The sequence below is a fragment of the Mytilus californianus genome, unplaced genomic scaffold (assembly GCF_021869535.1).
Source record: "Mytilus californianus isolate M0D057914Y unplaced genomic scaffold, xbMytCali1.0.p SCAF_6, whole genome shotgun sequence".
Lineage (NCBI taxonomy): Eukaryota > Metazoa > Mollusca > Bivalvia > Mytilida > Mytilidae > Mytilus > Mytilus californianus.
The window spans coordinates 50605300-50621219 of NW_026262712.1; the positions used below are offsets into that span (position 1 = coordinate 50605300).

Sequence of the window (15920 nt, forward strand, 5' to 3'; positions counted from 1 at the left end):
ATAACTCCTATAAGAATTTGTCTAACAGTTTTGACGTATATGGACAATTGGTAGAGCTCATTAATCTGAAAATTTTTGCTCCTTTCAGATTTTCTCTATTTATAACGGGTCAAAAAATAATAGAAAAAAATTTGCATTTTACCCCTATGTTCTATTTTTAGCCATGTCGGCCATGTTGGTTGGTAGGCGGGGACATCGGACACATTTTTTAAACTAGATACCCTAATGATGATTATGGCCAAGTTTGGTTAAATTTGTATCAGTAGTTTTAGAGAAGATTTTTGTAAAAGATTACAAAAATTTACAATAAATTGTTAAAAAATGACTTTAAGGGCAATGACTCCTTAAGGGGTCAATTGACAATTTTGGTCATGTTGACTTATTTGTAGATCTTACTTTGCTGTACATTATTGCTGTTACAGTTTATCTCTATCTATAATAATATTGAAGATAATAACCAAAACCTGCAAAATTTTCTTAAAATTACCAATTCATGGGCATGGCGGCCATCTTGGTTGGCGGGCTGGGTCATCGGACACATATTTTAAACAAGATACCCCACTGATGATTGTGGCCAAGTTTGGTTAAATTTGGTACAGTAGTTTCAGAGGAGAAGATTTTTGTAAAAGTTAACGACAACGGACGACGACGGATGACGGACGACGACGGACGACGGACGACGTACGCCGGACGCCAATTGATGAGAAAAGCTCACTTGGCCTTTTAGGCCAGGTGAGCTAAAAAGAGGCACAGAATGCTTATGTCCCCCTTTTTAATCGGGAAAGATAACACTTTGGCAAAAAATAGTCAAAATAATTTCCTACGCGCAGGCTACGTTCGGTGCTATTTTTAACACTACGTACAACTTTCCTCGAAACCTTGATCCGCCCTTGTCAACCATTATCGCTTAATATTGAAACTCTTCAACCTTCCAGCATTTTCATGCTGGTTTTTTGCAATATGATCTGGAAAACCAAGCATTATTCAACAAAACAAAACTGCTATAAAGTGCAGATATTTTCCTACTCAATTGTTGTTTAGAGTTTTTAAAATACGTAAAATCAAAAGAGAACTGGACGGGTGTTTTCACTCTTTCTTACTATAGATTTAACATTTGTAAAAATTTGTTGAAGAATTTTGCTTCCGTGTAGTCCTGCTTCCGTGTAATGTTCAAGTGTTTTTCAAGTATGGAGAGAAGACGGAACAAGGAAAACACATATTAATTTATTTCCACCAAACAAATTCTACAGGTTAAAAAAAAACAATCAAAATTGTTTAGTTTCTATTGTCTTAAAGCAATTGAATATTGTAGGCGACACGTTTCCTTGTCTTCCTGTATCCAGGATACTAGGAATTCAAAGTTAGTTTAAATTCTGCTTATAAAAAAGCAAACAATAATATCTGCGTGACATAGTTCTACCGCCAATATAATATATAAACATGACCTTTCTACTGAAAATTTATTTATTCATGTTTAAGCTTATGAAACAAAAACCGTTTTTGCTGCTATGCAATCTCTCAGTGAGTTTTTCAATTATATCTGACAAAATCAGTTTTTGTTAAGGTCAATGACCTATATCTTGCAGACATTTCCACAAAGAAAAATGCTATCAAATCCTTCAAAAACATGGATTATATAATACCTTTGCTTATTTTTTTTTATATTGTAGGTTATTGTTTCATGACAAATAAACCATGTATTACACGTTAGGATTTCCTTACTTACTATCCTAAACAAACATCATGTCGATACCAATGGCCAGCTTCTACTTACTCTACGGAATATCGTCGAAAAATATACAGCGAATTTCAATATGGTAAAAGCAATATTTAAATCCATTTCGTGTTAATTATTGCCATTTTATTTTATTTGAAGTGGTCTCATGTACGTGTATGCCATATACTGTATTTTAATAAAACAAATTGCCAATGACTTTTCATACATATCTAGCATGTGTCTAGATATCTAGTAAGCACAACTTGAAACCATGTTCTCTCTCTTTCCGTGCAGGTTTACTTTTATAAATTTTGACTTGGATGGAGAGTTGTCTCATTGGCACTCATACCACATCTTCTTATATCTAGAAACTATTTTGTGCAATGTATACTATTACATGCATAATTAGACATTTAAAACTAGAAGTTATGTTTAATTAATTTGAAATATTAACTTTCTATACTAAGACTATAATTTCACTGTTGTTTATGTGTCCAATACCTGACATACGAGTATTAAAAATAGAACAAATGCTCTGTTAAATAACAATGTTAATAAGGATATCTAAAACGAACTCGAGTTCGTTCGATTGCAATTGGTTTCAATTACAATTCGTTTTATAAAGCTAGATTATAATGCTGCAAACATGCACAAGCATTTTGAACCCGAATTATAGATTTGACTTTCAATACACTTGTTGTAATTGGAGTATTGTGAATTTCAATTCATGTAAGTTGACCTATCATAAATAACTTGAAAGGAAATATGCCAAAACAGTAGGCCAGGGATCATAGTTGATCAACGTTTATGATAGAGAATTAAATGATTTAAGAGTTTAACATAACTGTTCTTGAACTAATAAAGCCATGCTCCTCCCCGGCAAAAAATACTGCACCATTTTGTGTATTTATGCATATTGGATGGCGCCTTTTATTTGCAAGTAGTGGGAAGTTCTGGGTTATATCTAAATCGAACGGTCATATTTGTAAATCTTTGCAGTTACTATACTTTTGATCTATCTGTTGACGTTTATCCTTTTTGCATTTGGGTTACTAAGGAAATTCACTAACATTAATTTTGTTATTTAGTGTTTTTGAACTCAATAAGACATGTTAAAAATAGAAAAAATAATTTCTTAGGTTTTATTAGAATTATACCATCAGCTATTTTCATACTTGCATATGAATAACACCCCCGGGAAATACTTAGATAAAACGTAGTAAGCTGCTTTTGAGTCGCCACGCTGCGTCTAAGTGGAGACTTAATTTATTTTCCTTAAAAGTTAATATCTTGTCAACGAGATCAATTTGTTCATTTTAACATGACAATATAAAAACACTAACTATTTTCCATTTTGTAATTCAAATCTATCGAAGCAAGTTAAATACCTACTTTTTTACATTATCATTTAAAATTAGTATATAAGAATTAAGGTCATTTTACCGAGTCATTCATTGTGTATTGCAAGGAGGATTATCGACAGACTTCAATTATTTATATTTATAAAGACACGAGCGCAGTTGACAACGGTATATTTAACCGTGTCATATTGTTATACGACTGTGTAAAAGTGAAAGGACTTACATTCATGGTTAAAAGGTTTAAAATGTAATTCTTTATGGACAGGTTTAAAATTACAGCTTGAAATTATACTAGTTGGTAAGAATGTTATTTACATAATTATTTTCTACAAACTGATTATATAAGTGGTTTAATCTTTGGAACAAAATGGATTTAGATTTTTTTGTCTGCTTTTATAAATTTCCTTTCATCAATAAAACATTTACGAATGACATTGCATGCAATAACCATCATTGTAAGATTGTGTGTCATTCAAAGTAGTGTTATTCGCCAAATTTCATTTTTGATATAGCTTTTGCCGTTCATTTTATTTAAATGTCAAATTGATTTTCGTGTTTTGATGAAAGATACCAGAGGAAGATACCTTTTTTTAATTAAGTATACAAATATAATTTCTGATTTGGTATGTTTGTTTGTTTGCTTAGTTTTATTTTCTTTCAAATATCATGCATCTTCTCCGTGTATCTTTGATTACAACACGAATAACTATTTTGAAATTTTTGATAGCAAACACGGAATTAAAGTGTATGTTAAAAATTGAATAAAAAAAAAAAGAAAAAAGAAAAGGCGAAAAGAATCCCTAATGTTGAATTTTAAAACTTTTGTTTTCAATTTTATTATGTCTAGGTCATTTCTGTTATTAAAAGTCTTGCGTCAATCAAAATTGTCAAAACTTTCCAACTAGTTAGGAAGAAGGTCATACATACAAATAAAAGCACAACTGAATGTGGCATTGGGCTTGATGCTATTTTCATCTGTTACATTAGAATCGTTCTTTTTCAATTGTTTTATCTTGAAATCGACAGTGCCGGATTCGGGTGGGGCCGAAGAGCTGGCATCCCTTCTTCTTTTTTTATTGATTTTTTTTGACATAAAATCGTCAAACAGAAATCTCCTTTCTACGATCTGAGATATTTTTACCATTACAGACAATTCCGCACTCTCTTTCCTAAAGTTCAATTCACCTTAATGATCTTATTACCAATCTTTTGATTTTCAAAAGATTTCCTTTAATGTATTAGTTTTTATCCAACACCATCAAAGACTTATTAGGAAGCGGACGCAAATAACACCACAAGTTTGGCCTTACAAAAATCTAAATAATCAAAAGGCATATTGTTTTGGAAGTACATGTATACGTAATAAATGAAGCAAATTAGGCAAAAATTAAAAGTGTTATCAGATAGTTTTTCAACGAAACAAAAACGTCAGATATAGCTATACAAAAAATACAAAAGATTAGCAGACTTACATATTAACACCATAGAACAACAGATGTGTACTGTTGCGCAAGTTGAACTTAAACAATCCCTAGTGAATATATTCACATTTCGCTTTTAAAAATAATTATTTTCTTTCAAATTATTTCCATTCATATTTTAGTCTGGCTCCAAACGTGACTCGTTGGCCTTTAAGGTGTGCATAATCAAGAATCAGCTGGCACTCGCTTGTTAATAACCTTTAAAATGAAAATATGTGGTATGTTAAAAGTTATGATTTTAGTTAGACAACTATCTACTTAAACAAATGGAAAATAATGTGAATATCTACATTATGCACACGCACACATATACAGGCACCCTATTGTCTTTAGCAATGAGCAAAAACCTCTGCAAGCAGGGGGCGGATCCAGCCATTTTTAAAAGGGGGGTTCCTAACCCAGGATAAAAGGGGGGGAGGTTCCAACTATATGTCCCCATTCAAATGCATTGATCGTCCAAAAAAAGGGGGCTCAAACTCCCGGATATATTGTATAGTTGTGCAAATAAATGGTTACTTTTTAGGCGACTTTTGGTATATGCAATCTAGAAAATGTGTTTGCTCAAACGTATAAACATTGGTGCACATGAATTATGTCGCAAATGAACGTTTAATTTGCGCAAACGGAGAATGCTAGCCTTAGCACACATGGACATATCGCAATGGGCCTTTCAAATTAGAAAATTTGAATTTTTACATATGTATACACCATATAATAAATGTTATATTTATTTATAGTGTTTACATTTTTCATTAAATTTTTATAACACATATTAAAGTATACACTTAAATGTTTACTCAATTCTTGATGAAGTTTTGCAAATATTCCAAATATAAGTAGATTTATATCACTATATTAAAGTATATTTAATAGCAAGAATTCAATGACAACAATAATACCTATACAATTTGATTGATGACCGTCGAATACACATAATTGGTTTTTATTCAAATGCACTATTCAATGCCTTCTTTTTACGTTGTAAGAAAAGAGGTTTTAGATTTCACATGACAAAGAAGAACGGATTTAATTATTTTTAAGATGAAATTAAATGCAGTGCGTAGTCCGGGAGAGAGAATGGAAATAAAGGAAAATTTTTATTCTACATTAAGTAAGATCCATTATTGACAACTGTTAATGTATTTTTCAATCAAAAAAGGAAAAGGAAAAGATTTAATGAAAGTAAGCGAAAAATAAAGTCTTAGATATGCTAGCTACAATTTAATCAATGATTTTGTAATTCTAGTAATATTTTAATATAAATGACCTTTAAAATGAAAGAATTGTCTTGAAATTATATAAGTTGAATAAAGGAATACATGGTTTCGTAATCGTTGTCAAAAATAAAATAATAAATAATAAATAATAAATTGGAAAAAAGCAACGAAATATCTATATACGTTACTACTATGAAAATAATCCATCAAGCAGAAGGGGGATGGGGTATTTCTTTGTACGTTTGGTAAATGTACTAAGTGACTGTATACTTTCATCTTTACACTGGTCAAAAATATATATAGGAGTTTGAACAAAAAAAGGTATGACATTTGTTAAAATTTTATTCCAGTGTAGTAAAAAAGTTATATTACATTTTGATAAACTTGCATATTGACCTAAAGTAATATTTGTTAACATCAACTATTATTATAGACTTACATGTAGTGCATTACGAAATCAATTTAAAATCAGTACTTTTAGTATATTATAACATTTTGCATATTGACTTAAAGTAATATTTGTTAACATTAACTATTCATCGACTTTGTGCATTACGAAATCAATTTAAAATCGGTACTTTAGTATATTAAAACATGTGTTACGGAGAGGACTTAAAAAGAAATAAACACTTGTTTATGATTTAAAAAGGAGATTGATGTATTCTTAGGGTACAAGATAAAGTATGGAAATGCATTAACCTTTACGTGGTAAGATCTCTTGTGAAAGTCTGTATAAGGCTCGCTTTGTTAGATGATGATCATTTCTGAATTAAATAAAGGCAACAGTAGTAAACCGGTGTTCAAAAGTCATAAATCGATTTAGAGAAAACAAATCCGGGTTACAAACCAAAATCGAGGGAAACACATTAACTATAAGAGGAAAACAAATGAACAACAGGAACACCGAAGTGCAACAAAAACAAACGCCAACACACATAGAAACACACTTATTGATAACAACTGCCATATTCCTGACTTGGTACCGGAAATTTTAAGAAAAAATGGTGGGTTGAACCTGGTTTCATGGCATGCCAAACCTCCCGCTTCATGACAATGTTTAAAAATATCGCTAAAACACTACGTGACAGTTCAATGCAAAGCACCGAGTAGTAATATGTTTTGATTTCAACAACATTCAGAACAAAGTTTAGCATTAAGAGGTCCGTAAATGAACTATTTAAGGTAAAACAATCTATATCTACTTTTTTATCTTTTTCTTTATTGCTAATAGAAATTGTCTTCTGGTTCTCTTTTCAAACACTTTCAATTACTAGTACTAGATACCATATATGTATTGGCCGTTACAGAATATGATGGTCTGAATGTGGTTTCAAGATAGAGAATATGGACAAAAAAATACAATAGAGAAAAGTGACAAAAATAAAGAATAGAGAAAATCACTAAAAAAAATAGAGATTATACATAAATGAAGACCTTCATCAAGACGCTCTGATATATGAGGTATAAATTACCTTTCGAATGGTCAATTGTTTTATCGATATAACCGTCCCCCTCAAATCGATCATTACTCATCACCGATTTTTATTACTGTTTATGAGTGAATTGCAAAATCCTTTGGTTGAGCAGGAATAACTTACAATCCGGAGCACGCTATTCCAACCGAGGAGTTGATAGGGGATCGTATTGCTTAATTTTTAGTTTCTCTGTAAGTTTTTTTTTGTACTATTATAAGTCTTTTGTGTTTTTTCGCTATCGTCCTGAATAAAAATAGAAACGAAATATTTGTTACTGGACGTTAAACAAAAAATCAATAAATCAACAAAAATGTAAAACTCGGGGTGATTTAGAGCTAGACACATTGAATGCATATATATATATATATATATATATATATCAAACGTGATTTACGTTCTTGAGTGTCCTATATGTGGTCTCCAATATGTTGGTGAATCTATGCAGCCATTTCACAAACGCCTTAATGGCCACAGGAGTGACCTCACAAAACAACCATATATTCCTGTCAGCCAACACTTCAGGTTACCAGATCACAATCTGAAAGATTTTGATCACATGAAGATCCTTGTGATCGAACAGGATTGTACATGGCAATATAGGCAAAGAGAGAATCGGGAGAAGTTTTGGATAAAAACACTGGGTGTCCTCCATCCAGATGGAATCAATAGAAAGAAATAATTAAATATACAGTCTAATGTTTATATTATGATATTCATGACTTTGGATTAAAATCAATCGACCAAAACTTACCTGTATTATTATTGATCTATGTTTACACCTTATACATTATATATCATATAGATATAAGAAGATGTGGTATGAGTGCCAATGAGACAACTCTCCATCCAAGTAAAAATTTATAAAAGTAAACCATTATAGGTCACAGTACGGTCTTCAACACGGATCCTTGGCTCACACCGAACAGTAAGCTATAAAGGGCCCCAAAAAATTACTAGTGTAAAACCATTCAAACGGGAAAACCAACGGTCTAATCTATATAAAAAACGAGAAACGAGAAACACTTATGAACCACATCAACAAACGACAACTACTGAACATCAGATTCCTGACTTAGGACAGGTGCAAACAAATGCAGCGGGTTTAAACGTTTTAATGGTACCAAACCTTCACCCTTTTTCTGAAACAATAGTGTAACATCACAACATAGAAAGACACACATTATTGTTAAAACTTTTAACACTGAGGAAGGCCATTTGTTGAGCCGAAATATTTGCAATTATTGTATAATTTATATCATCTGTTCAGTTTTTCCATCTTTGTGCGATGATATTCAACACTTTTTAGTGTTTTGTTTTCCATCTATTTATCGGTATTGTTACACAATCTTTTAGACTCATATAATTTTCCCTGTTTGTGTAGTATTGTCAATTTTGATGATCCAATACCTATTAGTTTACTGGTTGGTAGATTCTTATAGACTCTATATATATATATAGATAGATTTTTGTCTATTGTGGAAGATAGTATGTTGCTTAGTAGTTTTATAGTTATTTTTTTCGTTTGGTTGCTGCCTCATTGATTAATATCTCCTTTAATTCGTTGCAATTATGTTTACCAAAAACAACTACCGGTATGTATACTCCAAAGCAATCACCGTACAAAAACTATGAAATTGAAAGTCATTGCATTTGACTATTTTTGTACTTGCAACTTCACAGTATATTTGAATTCTTTCAAATTCAAGGAAGTCACCTAACCTAAGAAATATTTTATTGTTTTACTATATGTATACTGTTTGTATATTAAAGAAGTGATTTGAATAGGACCTTATCTATAGAAATTAAACACATAAAACAAATATTTGCTGCAAAGCTAATAAAATCGGATTTAAAATGTGTTATAGATGTTTCAGTAGATCAAATCACTTCAAATTGTTTGCTTTTGGCTTGAGATTTAATTTAATTTTCAGCCCTATTTTTCGTTGTTATGAGACAGGTATTCAAGTGTATACCTTAGAAGTGGTAAGAAAGTATATGGTGTATCAATTCATGACACAAAATCCCTTGTTATATAAATAAGCATACATACAAAAAAACTAAAAGCAAAGGAACAATGCAGCGGAGGATATAATGTTTCGAACCGTCCGTTCGTCCGTTTGTCTGTCTGCCATTACTTTGTCGCAATGAGAGCGCTTTCATTTTTGTCGGATTCTTTTCAAGATCAAATGAAGAAATCCACTCATCAAAACAACGAATGTGTTCGATAACCACATAACGTGATAAGGGAACCATTCTTTCCGAGAGGGGGGTTTGTAAAAATATTCAATATTGATTCTTTTCGCTGGGATGCTCTCTTGATTTCTTATCAGAACCTCTTCAAATTTGTATGATGGGTTCTCTTTCTAAAAACCTCGGCTATGTCCAATAACCAGAAACAAACTCTGAAATGAGAGACTATTTTGTTCATTGAAGGCTTTTGTCATTTAAGTATCACTGGCAAATTATGCTCGTATGTTTTGTTATGAAATCAATTTCACTTATTTGTATACTTCTTTTTCAGACGGTTACTAAAGAAAAAAAACATGGCGTCAACAAAAGAAATCGGTGATAACGCCCAATTAACCAATAGTGAGAATAAAGACAGCAAATCGGAAAAACAACAAAAAACCAATGAGTCAGACGGAATTGTGCAGAATCAAAATACAAACGAAAATTTGAAAGTAGATGAAATAGAAAAATATTCAAATACACCCTCGGATGGAAAAACAATTCAAAAAGAGCCATCCATTATTATAGAAGTAAGGGTTCCGCAAAGTGCAAATGCTGAGTCAGAAAATAACAAAGAAACGTCAGGTTTGGTTCAAATAACTAATGGGACCGAAACCGAGGAAGAAAAATCTGAACGAATACCGAAGACTGAAAAGCTTACAGACGAAAATGACATGGACGAATATGATCCAGATTTATATATAACAGACGAAGAGAGAAAAGCATTCGAGTACATGTTAGATCAGCGGCGGGAGGAGATCGCGAAACAACGTGAAACTTTCAAGAACTGGGCTGAGTCCATAACGAGGCGACGAATGTTTGCTTTAAGTCGACTTCGTAAAATAAAACAATGTCATAAGGAAAGAATGGTATTTTATGAACAAATGGAAAGTTATATAAAATCAGCTGATGATGTAATAAATTCAAATGATAGTACAGAACATAGTGAACAGACTTCTTGCGATTTTGTAAAAGAATCAAATAATCAAACGTTTGAAGATTTAGTGAGAGAAAATACCGGATTTGTTCTGAAAAGTGACACAAAAGGAAACGAATTCAATCAAAGTAAAAACAGTGACAATTCCGACAACGAAAATATAGAAACGAATTCAAAACGTAAACAAAAAAATTCTGCAAGTGAGGATAATGTAGAAGACGTTATTTTGAAAACAAACGGTAACGCTGATGACGATTGTAAGCGTAATATATCAAACAATAATGAGAGTACTCCCACCATAGTACCTGTTACTGTCCAGTCCTAATTATCATATCTCGCTCATCCTAATGTATGAAAGGTGCTTGTGTTTTAAAACATTAAATAAATATATTTTTTTTTGTTATCAGTTCTGTTGTTTCTGTAGATGACATGATCTTTCTGGTTAAACAGACCTTTTTTTCATGTCATATTTGTCATAAAATTATGTCAACCTTATCTAAGGTCATTTGTAAAACTGAAAAAAGAGAATATGGTGAGTTCATGACATAAAAATTCTCTGGAAAAAATGGAAAACAATAGAGCAACGCTATTTTTTGCTTTCATTTAAGATTCAGGGAATAGATTAAGATTTGAACGAATAAGTTGTTTGTAGTGATTCTCTTATATGAGGGAAGGATTGGATTTCAGAATCAAGACTTAGTGCAGATATTTGACTGATCTGATTCAATCTGGCGTTTGAATGCATCTGGTTTGTCTTGGAATTACAAAATTCCCTTCCCCATTGGGCCACCTTTATTTTGATTTTAAAGTGCCCGTCGTTTCCTCTTGATATTCCTTTCACTTTACGGGCCCTGGATTTGGGATATTCCATTCCCCTAGCGGTATTTAGATTTTTTTAGATGCTATTACCATATTCGTTTCAGTTATATTCTAGTTGAAACTATAGACAAGGCAGTATACTTATCTATAAAGATGCGAAAACGTCAATCAGACAGCTACAAAACAACGTAGTTGAAGATTAACCTACAGGTCATCCTAAAATTGTCTTTATTTTAACAGTGAGCAAGGTGTATTACTATACTAGTAGTGCAAAACATTGCCCTCCATAACGTAATTGAAAAACAACATTTCATCTATGATGTGAACACTAAATCATAATCTCACTTGAAACCCTCATATAGATTTGGTTAACATCGCTAGAACGATTCGAAAGACAAGGATGAAACTGAACAGAACACTCATGCACATATATTAAGAGAAGGAAAAATATCACATTACCGTATATATTTTTCGCAAGTTTTGGACTTTATACATGTGGAATAATTTTTCAAGTCGAAAAATATATGTTCTAGTCATCAACGTAGTTATTCTTACAATGTATGTTATCTACATATTATTGTAACTTGTTACAATACAGTAAACTTTCCTTCCTAAAGTGAGAAAAAAAAATGTATCATAGGACTGACACCTTAGCTTCATTCATAGAAAAGTTCAGGGTTCTTGAATAAAAAAAACACATGAATGAACTTCTTACACCGCCGTGGACATTATGTAAATAATTATCTCCATAATTATTACTTTTTTTGTATCCAAACATGATCACCCTTGTTGACAGTACAAAGTACATTTTTGTTGTCCCAAAATTACCAGCTCCAGATCATAAAACCATTAACTGCTTTCCTTTAACAATGTTATCGACTCTCAATTCGGTTTCTACATTTTTCGAACTGTATGTCTGAATGATCCAGGAAACCAAATAAACTCCTGAGATTTGAGCAATGAAAATGCCGTCCCCTGTGTTAAAGTTATTTCCTTCGTCAATAAATTGTGTGTCGAATTTCTCAATAGAGTTGATTTGAAGTTGTCGGATTCCACTTAGCTCAACATAAAAGACAGGACGTTTCTTCTCTGTTTGAATTTCTGAAAAATACATACATTTAAAATATAGCTAAAAGATTCTTACATTGAAAATAAATCGGTTATTAAACATAATAATACGAATTGACTATGTACATTATGATGATATTGCTCCAAATCAAATAGCCAGGACTGGCTTCTTGTTTTAATGATTTAAAGTCCGTAGATTCCTTGGAAGTTTGAAAATTCTGCACAACAAAATTATTGAAAGCAATATGATAGCACCCCTTCGAATACAACTATCCATTGGCGACCAAAGGACGTGGGTGTAAGGATAACGTACAGCCTTCAACAATGAAAAATGTCGTATATAATAAGTAAAAAAGGTCCCTGCATAGAAAAAAAAATGAGGACCAATTCAAACGATAAAACCAACGGCCTGATTTATGCTAAACATCTCATTTTCTTTTTTTAATTCTAATCGTCAAAAGTTAAAATCTTGAGATGCAGTAGTTCATGTATACTCAGGACTAATAAAAATTAAAACATTGCAAAATTTTAGTCGAGGGGGCAATAAAAAACGGAAAGTTAGGTATTTATGTCCCTAAGCAACTCTCTTTATTATTTTTTTTTTTAATTTTTGTATGTCAACGAAAAGAATTTCTGTGTAGTCAAGAAATGCATGGATTCAACAAGATATTAATATGGTATTGAAAGTGGTTGTAGAAAAGGCGGACTGAAACTGGAAAATAAAGTGTACGCAGGACTGTCAATGAAATTGAAATACTTAAGATACCAGTAGAAAACAGCGAATTCGAATCAGTGAACTGCCAATAGACAACAAAGGGCTATATTGCGTTAAGGGAACTGTCAATAAAATACATGATGAGCGGACTTTCAATGGTAGACAGCGGATAGGCAACTATGAGTTAAAGCAAAATAGGCGGAGTGTCAATGCAAAACAGAGAGGCGACAGATAGACAATTCATACAACGACTCATAAGACTGAAGAAGAGTATCAATAGGATGTCAAAGATAGGCGGAAGATACTAAAGGACATTCAAAAAAAAAAAATTTCGGAAAAGAAAAACCATAGCAAAATATATAAAACGTACGAAAAGACAGACAACAGTCTATAAAACACTACATGGTTAAAGAAAACTAAAGACTTAGAAACACGAACCGTACATAAAACTCGGGGTTGATTTTCGATGCTTCGGAATGATCACCAGATACCGCTCCACATATGTAAAAAAATAAGACTGTCGGCAAAAAACGTAGAGTTAAAGGACTGTCAAACAATATTATATAATAAGCTAACCGTAAAAAAATTTATTTTAAATTGAAAACAAAAAGAGTACAAACAGTAAACCAAAACCAATAAAAAAAAGCTTTGTCCCGTAAGCGAACAACAGGTCTCCTCAAAACCTGTTATCGCCTCTCTTAAATGATTTCAAATTTAGGGCCAAAGACGAATATTAACACTTCGCATTTCAAATGTCGGATCCTACAGCTAAGCAGGAAAATGTAGGTAACTCGTAAGCATTTGTACATAGGGAAAGAAAAAATACAAACATATATAGGATTCCATTACAGCAAGCAAAAAGTATAATATTATAATAAACTTTGAGGGGAAGAAAATAATTGCAAAACACAAAAAAATAATAATGTTCAAGTGTGTCTTTTAGTGATTAAATGTTGTTAGGTTGCTGCTTCATTGAAGTATATCCCTTTATTCATAAAACCTTTACTTACTAGTTTGAAGATTATTCAGTACGTCGCTCATATTATTTATCCATGCATAAAACCAATAATTCGAAGGACCTTTTTAATGAATCTGTTCTATTTTCAATTGTTCCATTGCTAATTGATTTAGTTCTAACTTAGTTAGAATAAAATAACTCCAATATAAAGTAAAATCTAAAAACTCATTTTCCTATTTCGCTGAATGATTCTACTTATTTGTCAAGGATACCTTGTAGTTATTTGGGTGTGTTTTGTATAACAATTTACTTATATGTAATATAAGTATTGTTTATAGAAACAGCCATCCTGCTTACACTTAGTAATTAATATTATGATACAGATGCTTTCTGAATACATTTAATTAAAATATACACCCCACTTGTTACAACTTGAGGTTAATTTCTCTGCAGCTGGTATTTGACAGTTTGAAGTTACAACTGCAATTTCTCACAGGAGGCACGCAATTAGTTTCTTTATCAGATACATGTCTATACGATCACTGTTGATGAGGAAAAGCAGGATATGATACCAGATCTTATAAAAATTCATTTCACAACAATTAGTTTTATTATCTGAAGGCCAGGGACATTAGTCTTCACACCACTCACGTACACTAACTGTGAATAAAGCCATATGTATGTTTCTTGTTTCATATCAGTCAGACTAGTTAATTTAGTTTTTCAGTGTTATTATTTAACTTGATTAATTAACTTGACATAAACAACTTCTTTTTTTTTACTTTTATTATTGTCACAATGTGGCTTCATTAGTTGGACTCTTACATGTACCAACATTATATAAATAACACATAGCTGAGAGGGTGATTGAGCAGATTGTTACCCCGAGAAAACATTGTCAACTGAGGCGAAGCCAAGGTTGACAATGTCTTTTCGAGGGGTAACAAACTGCTCTATCACCCTCTCAGATATGTGTTTTTAATTTATTATACTGAATGTTCTGTTATTACAAATTTTAAATTCAAAGTAATAAACTATGACGTCTTGTACATAACAACCATCCGTATTTAATAAAGCGCACACTTGATCAAGCGTCTCCGTGAAGGGTAATAGAGTATTTGCCATAGGATAGAGTCGTATTTAATAAAGCGCACATCTGATCAAGCGTCTCCGTGAAGGGTAATAGAGTATTTACCATAGAATAGAGTAAATTGTCTCCCTCGTATTAACCAATCAAAATCTGGCATTTTGACATGAAGTATAATAAATTTTTAATGTTTAACTCTTTGAATATTAATTTGTTTTATTTTCACATTTGGATGTTTAATTAACCCAGTTTTAAATGTTTGCAAACTTAATTGTGTAGTACATGTTAACACTAAATGGATAAATTAAAAGGGAAACTAACAATATAGACTCTTTTTCACTTGTCAAGCCAGATTGAAGATTTATGAAAGCTAATTGTTAACAGATGTAGAGGGGAGGAGTAGATAACATTGTGGCCAAATAGTAAAAATGTGAGAGACAAAACTACAGGTGAATAAATATACAAAATCTAGCATGTATATTATGCCATAGAACATACAATTACCGCAATGTAAGAAATAACCATAACGCAATTCACACTACAATATAAGGAGAATGGAATTGGATGAAATTGAATAAGTCGAATCAAGTATTTCTTCATATTTATCCAACGACGATAATGAGTCCTGATCAAATCAATATCTCCGTGTAAAGCAAATCAGTGAACTCCCAATAAATAGTAGCGAAAAGCTCTGTTCTGAAAATTGTCTATTGACTGACATGCTCTGTATGGCGATACATTAGACGAATAATCAAGTAAAGGAACAATACAAGAGTTAAACATTTTTCCATATCAGTTATATCCGAAGTTTTTGGTATTGTAAATTTTTGCATTTCTATTTCCCAATACGCGTTCC

At 31.9% G+C, this 15920-nt stretch overlaps 1 protein-coding gene and 1 long non-coding RNA gene across 9 annotated transcripts in view; one reads left to right on the plus strand and one right to left on the minus strand.

Moving 5' to 3' along the window:
• Positions 1–10816, plus strand: part of LOC127705984 (putative uncharacterized protein DDB_G0287265) — a 28122-nt gene extending 17306 nt beyond the window's left edge. Inside the window, exons 1-2 of one of the 8 annotated variants that reach the window (XM_052210373.1) lie at positions 2346–2446; positions 9773–10816. In XM_052210373.1, coding sequence (XP_052066333.1) covers positions 9795–10742 — 948 coding nt within the window. In that variant the 5' untranslated portion in view covers positions 2346–2446; positions 9773–9794 and the 3' untranslated portion in view covers positions 10743–10816. Of the gene's footprint in view, positions 1–2345; positions 2447–2918; positions 3377–4665; positions 4778–5489; positions 5742–6859; positions 6959–9772 lie in introns of those variants that run through there. The other 7 variants (XM_052210372.1, XM_052210369.1, XM_052210376.1 and 4 more) reach the window with 7 other exon arrangements.
• Positions 10817–11450: 634 nt separating this feature from the next.
• On the minus strand, positions 11451–14075 carry LOC127705989 (uncharacterized). Its single transcript, XR_007984140.1, has 2 exons — positions 14030–14075; positions 11451–12337 (listed from the first exon to the last, which is right to left on the minus strand). It is a non-coding gene; the product is annotated as an uncharacterized LOC127705989 (long non-coding RNA).
• Between the last annotated feature and the right edge of the window lie 1845 nt (positions 14076–15920).